This window comes from Abrus precatorius, unplaced genomic scaffold (genome assembly GCF_003935025.1).
Source record: "Abrus precatorius isolate BTA unplaced genomic scaffold, Abrus_2018 Scaffold6, whole genome shotgun sequence".
NCBI classification, from domain to species: Eukaryota; Viridiplantae; Streptophyta; class Magnoliopsida; order Fabales; family Fabaceae; genus Abrus; species Abrus precatorius.
Genome location: NW_020874406.1, coordinates 20,096,119 through 20,115,074, shown reverse-complemented (window position 1 = coordinate 20,115,074; position 18,956 = coordinate 20,096,119). Strand labels below are relative to the sequence as shown.

Below are 18,956 nucleotides of genomic sequence, written 5' to 3'. Positions count from 1 at the left end.
AGTATCAAAATAAAATTCCAATTCTAATATATATATATATATATATATATATATATATAGACACAAAGCAGTTCAAATTCACAACTTTACTTTAAAAAAGTCAAGCATATAGTACTCGAATCAACCTCCTATTGCTCCTTGAAAGATAAAAATGAGTTACACTTTGGTTTTTTTTAGTTTTTTTAATATGAACAAAACTTTTAACAGTGATAAATAATTATAAATGTATCTCCAAATAAATTATTATTATTATTATTATTAGCAACTATTTTTAAACATCGTATCAACTTTAAATTGTCATTTAAAATAATTACTATATATTAAGATCACAAAATTGAGAGAAAATGTTCAAAGCAACTGTTAATTATGTTCAAAATCAACATAATAAGAATAATATTATCTAAAAATCTCATTTACATTAAAAATATATTCAAATATGGTAAATATTTATCTTTAAAGAGATGAAAGTGGATATTTTAAAATACAAGAGCAGAAGACTATAATACATCTTCTGAGGAAAGAAAAATATAATTCATTCACATTTTTATTAATAAATAAAAGATTGTGTTAACCACTCTAAACAATTTCAGTTTAGCCTTTATTAGAGAACCAACATAAAATCGTAGTGTCTTATTCATTTATACACTGAGAATTTCTTGTATTCGGGAAGACTAAGTCAACATATAGTTATGGCTTCCATACGCAGATACTGCCCACTCAGTTTTTTATATATACACACATTTCGTCTGCATTTTATACTTTGAATTTATCATATCAAATAAAAAATAACAATTTTTTCTTCTTGAACTTGAACCAGTCAATACTTCAAGCTCTTATATACAAATTAAAGTAGTAAACAGATAAAAAAAAAATGAAGGTAGCAGGTAAAAGTGAACTTGTATTTTTTATTTCACCTAAAAAAGAGCATTTGCAATTTTTCTTATCAATTAAACGGATTCATTTCAGGTTGGTTTGTTTATTAACTTAAATTTAATTTATTCTGCATTTATGCCGGTGTGAAGATCCTCTGGAAAAAAAATAAAAAATAAAACTCAGACATAGACAAACCCCAGTTATATTTTTGTTTTTGATAATAACATACAATAAAACACCAACCTGTGTGTCTATCTTTGATTTCTTTTACTTAAAGCTTTAGGTTTCTTTTATGCATATCTATAGAGAATATATTCGAGAGCAGATAAAAAAAATTCCCCTAGCTAATCAACTCTTTTGCAGCCAGAGTCTAAATTAATTAAACATGTGACTTTGCAGTAACTATTTGCATTTTTCTTGGCATTGAGCTAGCTCCTATTCTGTACTGATTATGATAAGATTCTCACCCAATAGTATACCTTTGTTTTTTCCTTTTGATCCTGATCACTCCCGTGCATTAGCAGGGCATTTTTTTACCAAATAATCCCTCCCAACTCCTCCAATGCACAAAAATATAATAGGTGGTGGTTTTGAGTTGTTCATTGTCTAAACAGCCTAATCTGCCTCATGCAGGTTGATTCAATGAGGTTTGAGATCAATAGGGTGTCAACTTAATTCTGAAGGTTGCCTTTTAGTTAGCTCACTAAATATATATAAATTTTGAAAAAAAAAATATCATAAAAATTTACCCATTATCATTTAATAGTTAATATTTATTAAGTTACCAATTAATATTTAAATCAACAAATTTTTATATTAATAATATTTTAAATTAAGAATATCCATAAGTTATCCCGTTAATTAATGAGTTAGGTGAGCTAAAAAAAATTATGGAGACAGTGTAGTGTAATAAAATACTAGATAATACTTTGTCACCACCTATCCTACTTTTCCTATTATTGTATTACATTTAATTTATATACTATTATTATTATTATTATTATTATTAGTATTATTATTATTATTAAAAATAGTCTAGCTTAATAGTCGAAACCTTGGATTAATCCTGTTACAAATTAATTTACAGTAGTAATTGTGAGTTAGATATCTAAACCGTTGATTAAAATATGAGGGCTTTTATGGTGCAGAAAACAAGTTATTGTGCATCTGCTACGCTGTCGTTTATTTAATATGGTGAGTACTGAACAATCATGCGCCTCGTCATCTCGTACTCTGCTAACTTTTTCACAGTTTTCGCCGACACTGAGAGAAAAAGATAGAAACGCGCCAACGCTTAGATAAGCCACTAACTGATAATAACAATAATAAATTAAATCATTACTTTGAGATAATGACATGTTCATACATATTACCGTTCATTTTTTTTCATAAAAAATTATATTGTTGATTAAATAAAAAATTATGATAATTTATAATTAAACGAAAGTACAATATATTATTAATGTATTTTAATAATATGTATTTTTGGTTTCATTTTTTAAAAGTTTTTATAATAAAAATACCAAGATAAAAAAAAACTTTTGACATGAGGTCTTATTTATTTTTAGTGGTTATATAAACAGAAAAATGAAGAAAGACAAAAGAAAAGGAAAAAAGAAGAAGCATATAACTGTCAGAGAATGAAAAAAGGAAAAGTTAAAAGGGGAAAGTAGGACAATTTTGAAGGTTTCTAATCAGTGTTGGGAAGCTCTTGACCCAAAATCTTACCATAATTTAGAGGAATTTTCGAATAGCAACCATATTTGGCTTTTGTATTGCAATGATATTTGGTTTTCACGGGTTGCTAAACATGGTTGATGGGACATTGCGGACCCACATTCAAATTTCACCTGTTTTTCTCATCTTCTGGTCCACTTGAACTTGATGATCTAATGAACAATAATTAAGTTTCTAGTTCAAGCAAATCTAAACGCCATGCACTCTCAAAACACGTAATGATTTTTCGTTTTATTGGAAAGATGTCCTTGATCCAATTTTTACATTAAAGTTAGCGTTAGAAGTCTTTTGTCAAAACAATGTTTTATAAACTTATTTATTAAAAAATATAAAAAAAATTATCTGTAGAGTGATTTTAATTATATATGAGTCAGTTTTGCTCAAGAATGGGACTGTTAAAAAAAAACAAGTATCACATTTATAATAAGCAAGTACATGCTAAGCTATGTTTAAAGTATTAATAAGAATAGAAGAGTAAGTTTAAAGTCTATATTGATAGTTGGAGTCATAGCAATGGATTTATACAATGAAGAGAGTGGTTAATATTTAATGGTTTAATTTGTATTAATGGAAGTAAAGAAATGAGGAATGAAGGAATTAGTGGAAAAGAGTGAGAACTTCCACGTTTGGTAGGAAAAAACAATATGGTGAGTACTTATTTTTTCTAGTGCACTCATGCCTAGAGATGTTTTTTTCTTTTAATTGAACACGTACTTAGAAAATAATTAAAAAGATTAATACATAATATAAAAATATTGCATTATTTTATACATTATAGAGACAATTTTATTCATTACACATATAAGCAATTTTATTTATATTTTACATTTTAAAAAATAATTCTTTTGATTCGGATAATCAACATAAAGAATATCAACCATGTATATCTTAAACATAAAAATCACTGATGATTATGCTCCTATTTGCTGCAATAACATCAAAAACAAGAAAAGAAAAATGAACTACTTGCTTATTGTTTGTCTACCTTGTGAATATAGTCTTTGGTCTTCATTAATTGGTGCTGAAAACATACCCACTTTAAGCTTTGAGCTTATCTTTTATTCTTAAGATCATGCATGTCTAAACTCAATTTTAAATCCCCATTATGTTAAATAACATTATTAGTAAAAGAGCTCATTAAGTTATTATACAGTCCTACAAGCATAAAATAAGTTGTCAGCGAAATCCAAAGCTGAATATTTTGCACTAAAAAATGGCTGCCAAAAACCAAAAGGTCATCAGTAATGACAAATGACATTAACTAGTAGTATTAATAACATAATTTTATACTAATTGTTCATAGCATCAAACAAATGTTGCAAAAATAAATAATACTATCCACCGCTGCATCGAGTATGAAGACAAAACTAACATTTAGGGAAGGTGGGTCATAATTTTTTATCCCTATTAATTAATTTCGTTCACATACTTTGTTTAATGTGCTTTTAATCATGATAACACATATATTAACTTTGCAAGTTATGATATATAATATGTCGAAAAATGGATAAAATTGAAGAGCGCTGACAAGTCTATGAACGGCGCCTTTACGTTGCGTGACCCTTTTCATTTATTGTTTGCTATAATTTAATGTCAAAGTTTGAACAAAATTTAAGTTGTAATAACAAAGCATTGGAAAGAAGACATAAATGGTCTATTTGAACCATTCCATTGGTAGGTGCATTGTGGTGTTAAAATTATTTAAAGAAGAATGACATTAAACACTTGCTAACATGTTTTCTTTTATTATTAATTAAAATTTATTAAAATTATATAAATTATATATTTTTATTTTTAAATTAATATTCTTTTATTTTTAGTCAATAATAAAAAAATTATGATAGAAAGTCTGTTGTTGACATTTTTCTTATTTAAAAACAAAAATACTCCACTGTATATAAGAAAACTTACAATATTGTGACATCACATGAATGATGTTTTACCATGGTATATATGACAAAATTCAAGGAGATTGTTGATCGTATAAAAATGAAAATGTTTCTTTCAGTAGTGTAGAAATTAAAGATTTTTAAATTTTTTATACATTTGTATAATAATTTTCATTTTTTTACATCATATTATTTACCGTATTTTTAATTTTTTTTTCTCTCTTATTTTTGAATCTCTCACCAGCTACTTATACAATGTAGGTATGTAAGATTTTTTTTCCTAAACTAACATAAATTTAATAATGGAAATTAAACAGATGAAAATTTACACTAATTCATATCTTATTATTAAATATGAATTTAGGTTATTTTATATTAATGAATAATACAATATAAGGCTGAAATTAGAAAAGAAGAGTGAGGTAGCATTCTTAGGAGTCGCTTTCACGTGGGTTTTGGATTTGGGACCCCACAATCCGTGTAACGTGTTCCCGACCCAAGTGGAGACTATGCAGAGAAGACACAAACACAGACACCCTCAAACAAGTTCTCATAGGACGAAAATTATTACCTTCGATTCAGAAAATTCGCGTTGAAGAGTGAGAACTGTTCAATTCAAACAACGCAAAGGTATTTCAAGTTCGAGGGCCCTAATGTTTTGGTTCCTCTCTCAAGTCAAGTTTGACAATAACGATGATGAGTGGTGATTTATGTGCTGTGTCGTACCTCCACTGAAATTCTCTGTATCCGCAAAATCAGACAACCTAGAATCTTCCTAGATTGCATGCAACAACAAAAAAGGGAAAAAGTTGAGTTTTGATGATCCAGAATTTGGCACTGTGATTGAAGCATATTGAAATTGGTGATCTGAGTATTGCTCAAAATCACTTTTGCTGAAGTGGGTTGCAAGGTTTTTATTAAGGTTTGGCTCTTGAAACATTGGATTTGGTTGGTGAAGTTTGGTGACTTCAACTATCTTCGCCATTATCATCTCAAGTTTTTAACTCCAAGCAAGAGTTTGATCTCAGCCACAAAGGTTTTGGTCTTGCTATTACTATTACTATTATTAGTATTATTATGGTATATGAAGTTTGTAACTTTGCTTGGTGTTGAGATTGGCGCGTGACATGTCAAGCGCGTCGCCGTCACCGGCTGCGCCACCGCCACAAACACCTCCCTCCTCCACTACTAGTCCCTCACCGTCCACCACCACCACCACCACCAATCCGCCGCCGCAACAACCACCACCTTCTTCCCCTTCACCACCGCCTTCAACCCCACCTCCGGCCACCCCATCAACTCCACCTCCGGCCACCCCCTCAACCCCACCTCCGGCCACCCCATCAGCTCCTCCTCCAGCTGCTCCGCCTTCACAACCGCCGCGGTCTCCACCTCCCCTCATGTCTGGAGCCTCACCTCCACCGTCATCCCCTCCCCCACCATCACCACCGCCATCTCCTCCGGCAAGGCCACCGCAGTCGCCGTCGGTTCCGCCAAGAAGATCTCCACCACCGCCATCAGCACCAGTTTCATCTAGAGCCCCTCCACCCCCGCCACAACCATCAGCTCCACCGTCACCACAACCACAACCATCAGCTCCACCACCGTCATCACCGCCGCCGCAGAATTCACCGCCTCCTCCGGTCACCGTGCCACCAACCCCAGCTTCGCCTCCTCCGCCACCGTCTGCGCCACCCATCGGTTCACCTCCACCATCACCGGCTGCACTGCCCCCAAGAAACCCTCCGCCACCGGATAATTCATCATCACCACCGGTGCCTGTGCTGCCACCGAAGTCATCGCCGCCATCACCATCACCCACCCCTCCTAGGATTAGTCCTAATTCCCCTCCAAGTTCTCAAGCAGCTCCACCTTCAAATTCAACACTGAGGTCATCCCCACCACCACCACCAATTGTTGAAGTGGCCCCGCCACCGCCTTCGCGTGCTTCATTGCCGCCCTCGCCGAACAGTACAGAAAACACAAGCCCTGTTGGTGGTGGAGGAGGTAGTGGTGGAATTAGCACTGGTGCTGTGGTGGCTATTAGTGTGGTGGCTGGAATTTTGGTGCTTTGTTTCATTGGGATTGCGATGTGGTGCATGAGGAGGCAAAAGAGAAAGGTGCCTCCTAACGGTGGTTATGTCATGCCATCCACCCTTGCCTCATCTCCCGAATCAGGTAAACTTGTTAACACTCGCATTGTTGTTTTTCCCATATAGCTTATTATTGGTGGTGCAAATGTTAGGTTTGTTGAACCAATTTATATGACTTTCTTAATTTATAATGCCCATGTTTCTAGACTAAATAAAAAATTTATCTTGCCATTGTGTTATTTGAAGTGTGTGATTTTTTCCAGATTCATCCTTTTTTAAGACACATTCTTCAGCTCCTCTTGTACAAAGTGGCTCTGGCAGTGATGTTGTGTATACACCATCTGACCCTGGTGGACTTGGCAACTCAAGGTCATGGTTTTCATATGAAGAACTAATCAGGGCCACAAATGGCTTCTCTACTCAAAATCTTTTGGGTGAGGGTGGATTTGGTTCTGTATATAAAGGATACCTTCCTGATGGGAGAGAGATAGCAGTCAAACAGCTGAAAATTGGTGGAGGTCAGGGGGAGAGAGAATTCAAAGCTGAGGTTGAAATTATTAGTCGCATACATCATCGCCATTTGGTTTCTTTAGTGGGATACTGCATTCAAGACGACAGAAGACTACTTGTCTATGACTATGTTCCTAACAATACGCTTTATTTCCATCTACATGGTAAAACTACTTCTGAGTGATTATCGATTGTTTCATGATATTTTAATTTAATTTTGAATGTATAAACTGAAATTGTAATTTGCAGGGGAAGGTCGGCCTGTGCTAGAATGGGCAAACCGTGTTAAAATTGCAGCCGGTGCAGCTCGAGGGATAGCTTATCTCCATGAAGATTGTAATTTTCAATCCTTATTATTTTGTTCTTTGATCTTGGAATGCACATAAATGCCTATTAGTCACTTTCCTTTTGGAAATTTGAATTTTTTGAATTAGCTAAAACTATACCAGATTTTACATGAATGTGATTGTGAATTGATGATGGGTGCTAGAAAACATTTTTCTCCTTTCTCTTTAATAATTTGAAACACAATTGTTGGGCATATATACTGACTAGACAGTTGATATGGCTTGGTGGCTAGAAGATTGAACTTTATGCACATAATTTTCCCACCAAACAAGGATGTTATGTCAGGATAAATCTCTAGTTATGTTTAAAATCAGATATTCTCTAGTACATTTACGAATGGCCAATCCAGGAAATCATTTGATTGTTATAAACACAATGTTGTTAGGGCAATCCTTGGCACCATGTTTAGATTGCTGCCTTGTCATGGATTCAAATCCTGGAAACAGCCCCTCCAATAATGGGAGTAAGGCTACGCACATCTACCTTCCCTAGACCGCACTATGTAGGAGCATTGTGCACTAGATTACCCTTTTAAACGCAATATTGCAGTGGATATACCTAGAAAACATAAAATTGACATTTACTGCTATGAGACATCTTTATTGTTGCTATATTCTATCTTCTTAAGTGAACGTATGAATCAGAAGAAAGAAAGGTACGCACATGACCAAATGAAGAAAAGTCTCACATTGTTTATGCAGATAATATGATGTTAACAGAAGTATATGAAAAACATTCACATGATTTCTAAGCCTTCTTTGTGCTAGTTGGTGATAATTGACAAAAAGGGGAAAAACTACATAATTAAACATGGGGTGTTTTAATTATAAATACCAAAATTCTAATTTATCATGAAATAAACTGGACAAAATAGAAGGGCTGTGTTTGGCAGTTTGTGCCCCACATAAAATATTGTCAAATATGGATATTTTATGACATGAATCAATGTTCAACACAATGACATCTATTGATGCAAGGAGCTGACCAATCTAGTAGGATAATGCTTAGATGTTATATTATTATTGATGCTATTGGATGTTATGCACATTTCAGGCAACCCTCGGATTATTCACAGGGATATAAAGTCATCAAACATTCTTTTGGATTACAATTACGAAGCTCGGGTATCTGTCATTCTACTTATTAAAACTTTGATATTGGAGATTCTATTGATATCCAAATCTTAGAATTCAAATTCTCAAATGTTATAGGTCTCGGATTTTGGGCTAGCCAAATTAGCCCTTGATGCAAATACGCATGTAACCACACGAGTCATGGGAACTTTTGGGTGCGCATTCATTAATATGTCTATGAAATTCTCCTTTCATTTTTACTAAGACTAATAGATCTTTTAGTACAAAAAACTGAATCAACACTAATTGTTTTTCCCCCTACTAAAGGTATGTTGCCCCTGAATATGCATCAAGTGGCAAATTGACTGAGAAGTCTGATGTATATTCTTTTGGAGTTGTGCTTTTGGAGCTCATTACCGGACGGAAGCCAGTAGATGCATCCCAACCCTTGGGAGATGAAAGCCTAGTTGAATGGGTATGCATAGATGCCATTTTGCACTTATCATTCTTTTGCCGACATAGCTATTTTTTGCTAATCTTGTGTTTGGGAAGTCTTTAGTGTCGATTAAACAGTTGATTAGGATTAAAATTTAATTCATGATTGTGCTTTTCTTTCTCTTCGGAAATTTTATCTTTTATCATAGTAACTTAAGCATGATAAGGATGACAAAATACTTACTATTTTGCAAACCTTGCTGTATAGCCATGGTTGCAATCCAGCTAGCAAAGTACAATGTTTTGCTTTCAAGTTTAGTATGCTTAATTTAGTTCATATATTTGTATCATAAAATTTTAGGGAACTTGATAAGTTAAGATAACTGAGTATCATCTTCAATCTTACTGAAGAAAGATGAAGAACTGAGGTCACTAAATATTGCTGTGTTATATTACTTATATTTATGGGATAGAACATTTTGGTCGACCTCATCAGAGTAATTGTTTCCAATTATGCATGCATATTAATAGCCGAAAACTATCTAAATTTGTAGAAGTCAAACATCTTCACTTAAATCATACTTGAACTTCTCAAGTCTGATTAATCACTAAAGATGCCACTCCTACTACCTATTTTTCAGGCTCGACCTCTGCTGAGTCATGCAATTGATACTGAGGAATTTGATAGTTTGGCAGATCCAAGGCTGGAAAAGAACTTTGTTGAGAGTGAATTGTATTGCATGATTGAAGTTGCTGCTGCTTGTGTGCGGCACTCAGCAGCAAAGAGACCCCGTATGGGACAGGTAAATGGTGGAAACTTTAAAAGCAGCAAAACGGTTCTCTTTGATTAACAAGAAGCAAACATGCAAACTACTGACATTGCTTTTCTTGAATTTTTATGTTTCATAGGTTGTTAGAGCTTTTGATAGCTTGGCAGGTTCTGATCTAACTAACGGAATGAGACTTGGGGAAAGCGAGGTGTTTGACTCTGCGCAGCAATCTGAAGAAATAAGATTATTTCGGAGGATGGCATTTGGTAGTCAAAATTATAGCACAGACTTCTTTAGCCATGCTAGTTTGAATACATGAAAGGCCCCTGTACATACTGGAAGAGTTTCTTTTGGACCAAAGGATCTCAAGCTAAGTCAAGGGGAGACCCTGGTTGAGTTTGTTGGTTGCAGATATGGCTAGGTGCACTGTTGCTTTTGATTCTGGAATTGACTGCATCAGGTTCAGATCCTCATTCTTATGCCTGAATTTCATTATTCTTTTCACTAGCTGGTTTTCTGGCAGAAATTTTGTTTTTGTAATTAGAATTTGTAAAAAGTTTTATGCTCACAATGACAAAGATTAACATATTGATTGATTTGTCACAAAATGAGAAAATAGATGTGTGACTCCTTTTATGCCCTAAATATTCTCTTGACCAAGAAGTTACATGTTTTTTTATGTTATTTGGAATGGACATTGTTGAGACATCGGTTACATATATTTGCACTGATAATAGGTGACAGTTTAGAATGAGCTCCAAAAAACCTTTTTTCAATTGAAGGTATGAAAAATTTGCTACTGATCTGGTCAGTAACCAAAGTAATTATGGGACTAATTGGAATTTCTAAAACAAATATGATGGTTATGGACCATTGTGTTGAAGGAAATTATGTTTGAGATAACCTAGTACTGAAATTATAAAATTGAACATTTGTAGCTGAATTTAGTTTTACCATCTGCCCCGTGTCCTACCTTGGGACCAAGCACTCTTGTTGCTACCATAGAAACTGTTAAATTGACTGAATGATATGATATCTCTTAAGAAAACATGATTTTAGCTACTATAATATATATGGAAGCTGGTCAAATTGACTTGACAAATCAATCAATACTTTTATAATATTTTGTTATTTATTGGAATTTAGACTAAAGCTTTAGACACAGGACTTAAGTCTACTCATTCAATTCCGACGTGCTGTTGGTAGATGAGTCCATATAAAGTCTTGCTTCATGGGAAAGTCTTCTTTTCAGAGCGTGTTGGATCAAGCTTTCTAATTATTTAATTTTAAGAATGTTGTAATCATTTTAAGCATCAAGTGCAATGGCTGATATGGTAAAGAGAATTACTTTCTAGTTCCTTGAACAGAGCGTGCCTTTGTTAACTTTGAATGCAAGAATTGTTACCACAATCATGGGTTTCATCTTCTTTTCTTTTCCTAAAAGAATTATGTTTAAAACAATTACTATTGAGCTTATGCTTCTTAAAAATGTTAGCTTGTGTTGTGGATGAAAAGTATAGAGACTGATTGGTTCAGAAAATGTTTTTAACTTCTTCTTTTTTTTTTGCTTTTAATTACAAAATTGTCGTCCTATTTCATTTTGTTTTTTGTTTTCAAAGATTTGTACGTTAAAGCACTAAAAACATATTTCTATATTTTTATTATTTATTGTACAAATCTTTTAAACCAAGAAAAAGAATGAAAACAAAATGAAAGTTTTATAATTAAGGGGAAAAAAAAAAAACAAAACAAAACAAAACAAAACCCTTTTTTAAAAACAAACAGTCTCAGAAAATTTTTAACTCGCATTTGTTTAGTTTATGTCCTTGCTAACCAAACCCAGAAATCATATTTTAACTACCAGCTAAAAATGTTCTTGTTTATACATGCTTCTTTACAATGAAATGTATTCAAATCAAATCATCAGAATTCCATCCTTAATGGAATGTTGCATTGTCAGAGTGATCATGCAAGGCTTATTGTGCCAAGGAAAGGGAAAACAAAGAGGTTGAAAGTTACTGCTACTAAGAGAATCCCTTTTCTTCTCATTTAATTAAGGAGGTTGGTTTCAAAAAACAAATTAGAGACCCCTGTTTAGATTTGGCAAATATATTCAGATTATTTGTCGAGTTTAAAAGGGTTACATTAATATTAAATCATTATGTACTTCATCAATTGTACATTAGTTTCAGACCAGCCATTTTTTTTTTTTTAATTTAGTTTTACTCTGTTTCTATACATCATCAAAATTGTATATTGCACGTCTAGTTACTAACTGCAACTTGTGTTTGGATTTATGTTAAAAAAACATGTAAACATATATCTAACATAAAAATTATACCCTAAAAATACTAAAATAAACGTAAATCTTTTACTATTCAAATATAAATTTAAACACTCTACATAGCTTTAAAAGGCATGTGTTTGAAGCTCATAAATATGAAACCAAGCATGCATTATAAACATTTTGACAATTCAACCTTTTACTATGTTGCTTGGATTCTTTTCTTGCTGTCAAGATTTTGACAATATTGTAGCGTGTGGTAAATATGAATACATAATCTCGATGAATTTATACAATATGAATGGAAGATTCGCGAGTCTTGTTGAAAAAAACTAACGGTTGTGCTGATTACCTGACAAAAGCTAGACCTTGCAGAGGTCAAGTTGGAGCAATTAACTTTATGCTTCCAGATGCGTGAAATTGGGTTTGACATTCTTTGTGCGATTCTCAAATGTTCTGTTATGCCAGAGTTTAATTTTCTATTTTTCTTTCCCTTTTTCCTTTCAAATATAATTTCAAAGACATTAAACTCTTAACCGTCCTATCATATTTAATTCTTCATGACCCATCCATTTTATACGCAAACACATAACCAAACACAATTTATTGCCTTATTTTCGGCTCAAATTAAGACATACCTGATGAAATCATGCAATAAAGAGGTCGCTTGGGCCAAATTATGAACACTGCTGACCTTGTAGACTTTGAACATGTTACTAGGATGGCAAATTAAGCTTAACTTGTCTAAAATTTGGACTACACTATTACTAATTTTCATAATTGTTTTTCTTATTTTTTGTATTAATTTTGGTTGAATTATCTACTAGTCCATAAATTTGGCTAAGATTTCTAGCCCAATTTTTAAAATGGGTCGAAAAAAAAAACTTTTACAAAAGCTGAAACTATTGCAGAAAGTGAAAAGATCCTCCTACTGTGAAATGCAGTTCTTTCTTTAATCCATGCTTTTATACTAAATGAGCACTCAAAATGTGTATGGCAACTACTTGTTTTGTTTGGTGGCCGTTCCTTTCTTCAGAAGTAAAGTATTGTTTGGAATAGGTACCATGCTGTCTCAGGTAGCACGGGTATCTTGTCTTGGTATTATTAAGGCATGTGATCCACACCTTAGACAATTATTCCTCGAATTTTTCAGTAACATGGTCAGGGATGTTAAATGCTGATTCAGCTATCACAATATACACTTTGACACAAAGTTACAGAATTAACAATCACCTATTATTGCATATTGAATTTAAATCCTCTCTCATGTTATTATTATCTAACATGATATAATTATATTAGAATATCATTAATGGTGCAACTCATTCAAGTTGCACATGTAACTATTTTGTAAGTTTTTTGTGAGAATCACAGTAAAACATCACTTTATGCAACTTTAATTCATATAACTATAAACAACTCTACTTCTAATAATGCAACTCGATAAAATTATTTTATTTTAACTTAAAAGTTTGTTTCATTTCTATTTTTTGTTTCAAATCAATAAATAGAGAAAAATATATAATATGTTAAAATCTATTAATTCTTATTAAATAATTTATGAATAATTTTTTTCTGAATAAGTAATAAAAAATTTCCATTACTTAAGATAATACAAAATACATAACAATTTATAAAGAAAGCAACATTAAACAATCGTTATTTTGTTTTCAATTGTATGTATGTTTGAAAGTCGAGATGAGGACCATTAGATATTTCAGCTATTGAGATATATTGGGTTCTACTAGATAATATCCCATGTTTTATTGGGTTCTATTCACCATATATTGTACCTCATGATCCCTCACTTTATACACATTATTGAATACACTAGATTGGTTTAGACATCAATGTCATTATTTGAACATATATGTATCAAGATAATCATATAAACACTTTTAGGTTGCGTTTCAACGAGGTAATTAAAATTTTTAAATAATTTAAATTAAAAAATAAATTCCATTATATAAACTTCTATTATTTTAAAATATTTTATTTGGATGAAATAATTGAAATTCCTTCATTTTAAATTTTTTTATTTGGATAGAGTAATTAAATTACTTATATTCTTAAAAAAAATTAAAACTATCACTATAATTAACAAAATTAAATAAAAATTTGATTTAAATTATTAAATTAATAACTAAATAAAGACATAAATAAAACACACAATAAATGAAAAAAATAATTTCAAATTCTTGCTCTTTTACAAAGATTTACATTTCTTTAATTTTTGTCTATTAAAAATGCTCAATAAAATTCCTAAATTTTTAAAATTAAATATACAAACCACAAATTATACATAAAATTGTAAATTCTTTTAAATAGTAAATACTCACTTAAAATATCTCGTCTAAACACACTCTTATCAATACTTATCTCTTTCTAGAAAACTCTTCCCGTTCACTTCCTGTTCGATTAGGGTAACAAAGAGTTGAAATGTATTTTGCTACATGAATCCTTTTTTTTTAATGGGTTTTGCATGTATCTTAACCTTTTTTAGTTATTTCTGTTGCTGGTCAAAGATGTCTGGCCCATAATTTGAAGAGTGGAACCGTTGCTTACCCAAAAAATCGTTTCTTATTATTTTTGCCAGCTCAAGCAATTGTACTCGTGCAACTCCTTGACACAACGGTTCCATATTTTAAGAAATGAGGTTCATGAAACTCCATTAATGATGCTTTTGGAAAGAGAAAAACACAATTTTTAGCAGAGTGATTCATCTTGATTTATTGCCAGACCCACTAACTAATTATAACAAAAATTGTATCTTTTTCTCTTCAACATGACTATATCATGTTATTCAATATATGAGAAAATCTAATTTTTTGCATATTTGAGTTCTCTTTAAAGGAAGCCTTGTAATAATGTAAAATGTTACAAACCACACAAAATTTCCTAGCCATTAATTTTTAAAAAAAACATTTACAATTTTAAAACAAAATTTGAATGGTAATAATTTGCACAAGGAAAATGGAGAGAACTTGACTCCTTATGAACCACCAATCCATACCATGTATTTGGTTTCTCTGTTTTGGCATAAGTAGTGTACATAGTGGATGCCTACTCTAGAACACTGAATTGTGTGACCATGTCTGAGAGTCTGAAGTTTGCTCTTGATTGAAATTTCCTCTCCAGAGGAGTATCTGCTCATCCTTGAACAAAAGAGGGACACACGGCACTAAATCCTGCAGTAATAGGAACAAGGTTAAATGCTTAAGCACCACAAGTGCATTTTATCTTCAACATACGAAAACATTGCATTTTTTTATGATTCTACAGCATACCCTTAGCTTCACTCCAATCCTTTTGCAGTCACTTTTACCCACATGGGTACAGTCCAGTCTCACAACCTCCTCAGTCGTAAAAGCTTCCCTCACCCGCTCCACCACATTCACATAAACACCATTTCTAGCTGAATATTGAAATCAAATTTAGCATATGCACCAATGCAACACCACTTTAAACTGGATTAGGACAAAAAGGTAACCTTTAGTAAGCCTCTACTACCCAATAATTCACTTACTAAGTTTCATCAGAGGATGTGAGTTCAATCCCCTGTTTCTCATTTCTTTTGTTTCCTCATATGTCAAACCGTCAATTACATTCTTCACAAGCCTAGGATATATTGGTGCATAAGGCTTCCACAGCATAAGAGGAACAACTGGACGGTTCTTGGGATCATATTTTCGTCCTCTGTACAGAAGCAGTACATTAATGTTGCGGTAGATAATTTTCCCACCAGACTTGTCCTGCAGACACAGAAACACAAACATCAAGGGCAAAAGAAATGCATCCCGAGTGTATAGATCAGAATGATCGATCATTTTGCCAATGAAAGCACAAAACAATGAGGTTGACCTCAAGGTGGAAGCAAACATTGTCCATGTCAAGAGTTGGCACACCCAAGCACTTAATCCTCACAGCTTCAGCCTTCTTCCAATGGTTATGGATGTCATCCAACATGTTGTGAGTGACTCCCCCCTTCCCTAGCACAACACAAAGATCATTAACTAATTGCATAAGAAGTTAAGAACTCATCTGTGTAAAGTAATAAATTGGATTCCTCTAAATGCCATTTAGATAGAACAATGAAGAGATATAACTCCAAATTAGAAAATCAACATAATAAATTTTATTAGCTCTATAATTTGTTGTAAATTTAGGATATAGTTTATCAAATTTTTAGCACTTGATAATCACACATTCAAATGCTAAATCTCTGACTCAAATAAGTACACATTTGAAACACTTTCAACAGTTCAAAATCAATTCTATTAAAATCAAATGTGTGTGTTTGGGTGAGCATTTACATACTAAGCTTAAATAAACTTGATTTTATAAAATTGATTGATATATCATATTTGGAACTACAATTACACATGCTTTAAAATCACATTAACATAAAAGTCACAACTAGTAACATCGGAGTAAATGTGGATGCATGATCATCAAACATAAATCCAAACACTTAGTCTTAGAGTAGACTTAAAACAATGTAATTTATGTTAAGAAAACAATTCTTCTTAGAAGTTTATGATAAAATTTAGCATAAATTTTCCAGCCAAACGTAAAAGTTATAATTCATCACGTCTATTTGTGAGTTTAAAAATAAAACAATTTTAGTTCAGTATTAAAAGCCAGTAGACATTACCCATATAAAATTTCAACTCTGATTTGAAAACTGTACAAACAGTGTTTATAGTATTGCATCTAAGTTTTATTCTTGGTTAAACTCAAAAACAAAACTAACAACGGTCTTTTTGTTTCACAAAACCGAATTTAGAAAGTAAAATCAACAGTTATGCTCTATAAATGCAAATTTGCTCCTATGGTCCTTTTTTTTTTTTTCAAATTTGCAGGAATCAAAGCAAATTTACATCTATTCGTATGATTCTAGAAATGCAAATGTGTTTCTAAACACACGCTCTATCAAACTCTAAACCATATGTCCACTAAGTCAAATCAAAACATGCTCAAAAACTTCAATAAGCAAATAAACACCCTAATTAAGTGAAAACAAAAATTAGTTGAGAGAATTAGGAAGTACCTAAATTGATTTGCCTGGCACAGTCACTGTGACGGTAGCGTTCAACAAGCTCAGCCACCTCTTCCTTATTAAGCGGGGCTCCGAGGACCCGATTCCGCTCCTCTTCAACCCGATTCCGGTCCACGTTCTCCCGAACAGGAGCAGAAGTACCGCTCCATTTCCTGTCGAGCCGGCCCGGCCCAAACGGAGAGAACTTGGGCGATTCGCGGAAGCTGATGGGCCTTATGGAGGGGTCAGACTCCGAATAAGAATATCTGAAGTCGAAAGGAAGGTCCGATTTAAAAGGACCATTTGGGGCTCCATTTATATTCGGAGCTCCATTCTCTATGTTCCTCCTTTTCTCCTCTTTCTTCTTCGCTTTGTGGGGCTTTGGAGAGCGGGAAAACGGTGGATCGTATAAGTCGTCGTGCGCGAAATGACTGAGAAAACGACGGTGATAGAGTGGTAAACGACGCCTCCAAAAGAAGAAGAGGTGGTTCCGCATTCGGCAAACGGCTATGATTGAAGAAGTGAGAGTACCTTTGAATGATGGGAGTGAGAGTTACAATGTGTTATTGTCAAAATGTTATAACAATTACTTTACAAAATATTTATAATTTAAACATTCAATAATAAATTAGGCTCTGATAAAAAAAAAATGTTTCACGATTGCAAGACATAAGGCAACTTTTCAAAGTTTATATGAAAATTACTGATACTAGAAAATATTCCCGTGCGTTGCACGGTTTATTTTTTTATTAAATTAATTTATTTTAAAATATAAAATATATAATTTAAATATAAAAAATATATAAATATAATAAAAAATTTATTTATCAAAATAAATTATTATTTAAAATATGTATAATTTAGTATTTTTTAGCATAAAATAAAATAACATACAAATATTTTATTTTTAAAATGTAAAAATAAAATTTATATTATTTCATGATATCATAAATCATTTATTATTATAAAATTTTAAATAAATAATTATAACAATAAATTATTAAATATAATAAATTTGTTAATATATGTTATAAAATTTAAATAAAAGGTCTTATAATTTTTTATTTATATATTTGTTTATATTTATTGAATTAAATTTATAAGATAAACTATCTATTTATAATTATAATTTTAAATTATTAATAAAATTTTATTATATAATTATTAAAACATATCATATTTTTTAAAAATAACCTATTAGACTAATATATAAAAAATAAAGTATTTATTCATCCAATGTATGAAATTTTAAAAATCGTCTTTAAATATCAATATACACAAAACTATATATTAATATTTAAAAATAAAAAAATATTAAACTTTTTATATATAAATAAAATTATCATACAAAAATATTGTAAATAAAAATTAATAATCATATAATATATATACTGAATTTGAAAATTTACTTTTTGATAAAAAAAAATATGGAATTGAATTTTGTTTAAATAATTAAATTATTTTATATTTTTTGATAATTTAATAGAATTAATAATCATATAAGTAAGTACACATAAGAGTGACTTTATAAGTTTCAAATTTTAATATATAGAGTAATAAGTAAATGAAATCACATATACAAAAATAACTTTATACATTTCAAAATTTAATGCATAGGATAATAAATAAGTGTAGTCAATTTTACATATTTATAAGTTCTGAATTAATTCTTTAAATACAATTCATCAATTCTAATAAAAATTCTTTAAATACAATTCAAAAATAAATAAGTACAAATAAATATAATTTTAATTCATAAGTTATATGTTTTAAATTTTAATGCATAAAGTAATAAGTGAGTGCACATAAGAGTAACTTTATAAATTCTGAATTTTAATGCACAGAGTAATAAATAAATAAAATCACATATATAAAAATGACTTTATACATTTCAAAATTTAATGTA

At 31.5% G+C, this 18,956-nt stretch overlaps 2 protein-coding genes across 3 annotated transcripts; one reads left to right on the top strand and one right to left on the bottom strand.

The window, feature by feature from the left end:
- Positions 1–4,986: 4,986 nt before the first annotated feature.
- Positions 4,987–11,164, top strand: LOC113868817 (proline-rich receptor-like protein kinase PERK9). Its single transcript, XM_027504735.1, has 8 exons — positions 4,987–6,677; positions 6,856–7,266; positions 7,352–7,438; positions 8,504–8,574; positions 8,662–8,738; positions 8,851–8,998; positions 9,600–9,761; positions 9,868–11,164. Exons 1-8 carry the CDS (start codon positions 5,627–5,629, stop codon positions 10,045–10,047), a joined length of 2,187 nt encoding a protein of 728 aa, XP_027360536.1. The 5' UTR covers positions 4,987–5,626; the 3' UTR covers positions 10,048–11,164.
- A 3,818-nt stretch (positions 11,165–14,982) lies between these two features.
- On the bottom strand, positions 14,983–17,597 carry LOC113869632 (CRS2-associated factor 2, mitochondrial). Of its 2 annotated transcripts, XM_027506059.1 has the most exons (5): positions 17,063–17,597; positions 15,874–16,001; positions 15,539–15,764; positions 15,300–15,427; positions 14,983–15,200 (listed from the first exon to the last, which is right to left on the bottom strand). In XM_027506059.1, the coding sequence occupies exons 1-5, from the start codon at positions 17,544–17,546 to the stop codon at positions 15,081–15,083; spliced, it is 1,086 nt and encodes a 361-aa protein (XP_027361860.1). In that variant the 5' UTR covers positions 17,547–17,597; the 3' UTR covers positions 14,983–15,080. The 2 variants fall into 2 exon arrangements, with proteins under 2 accessions (XP_027361860.1, XP_027361862.1); XM_027506061.1 differs by lacking the exon at positions 15,300–15,427 and having other exon boundaries at positions 15,038–15,200.
- Between the last annotated feature and the right edge of the window lie 1,359 nt (positions 17,598–18,956).

What these genes read in the sequence shown, in the direction of transcription:
- LOC113868817 (XM_027504735.1), top strand. Translation starts at nt 5,627, where the DNA reads ATGTCAAGCGCGTCGCCGTCACCGGCTGCGCCACCGCCACAAACACCT. An exon ending in ATGAAAGCCTAGTTGAATGG is followed by an intron (nt 8,999 to 9,599) that starts GTATGCATAGAT and finishes CCTATTTTTCAG; the next exon opens with GCTCGACCTCTGCTGAGTCA. An exon ending in AGAGACCCCGTATGGGACAG is followed by an intron (nt 9,762 to 9,867) that starts GTAAATGGTGGA and finishes TATGTTTCATAG; the next exon opens with GTTGTTAGAGCTTTTGATAG.
- LOC113869632 (XM_027506059.1), bottom strand. Translation starts at nt 17,546, where the DNA reads ATGCGGAACCACCTCTTCTTCTTTTGGAGGCGTCGTTTACCACTCTAT. An exon ending in ATGTTTGCTTCCACCTTGAG is followed by an intron (nt 15,765 to 15,873) that starts GTCAACCTCATT and finishes CTGTGTCTGCAG; the next exon opens with GACAAGTCTGGTGGGAAAAT. An exon ending in GGATTGGAGTGAAGCTAAGG is followed by an intron (nt 15,201 to 15,299) that starts GTATGCTGTAGA and finishes CTATTACTGCAG; the next exon opens with GATTTAGTGCCGTGTGTCCC.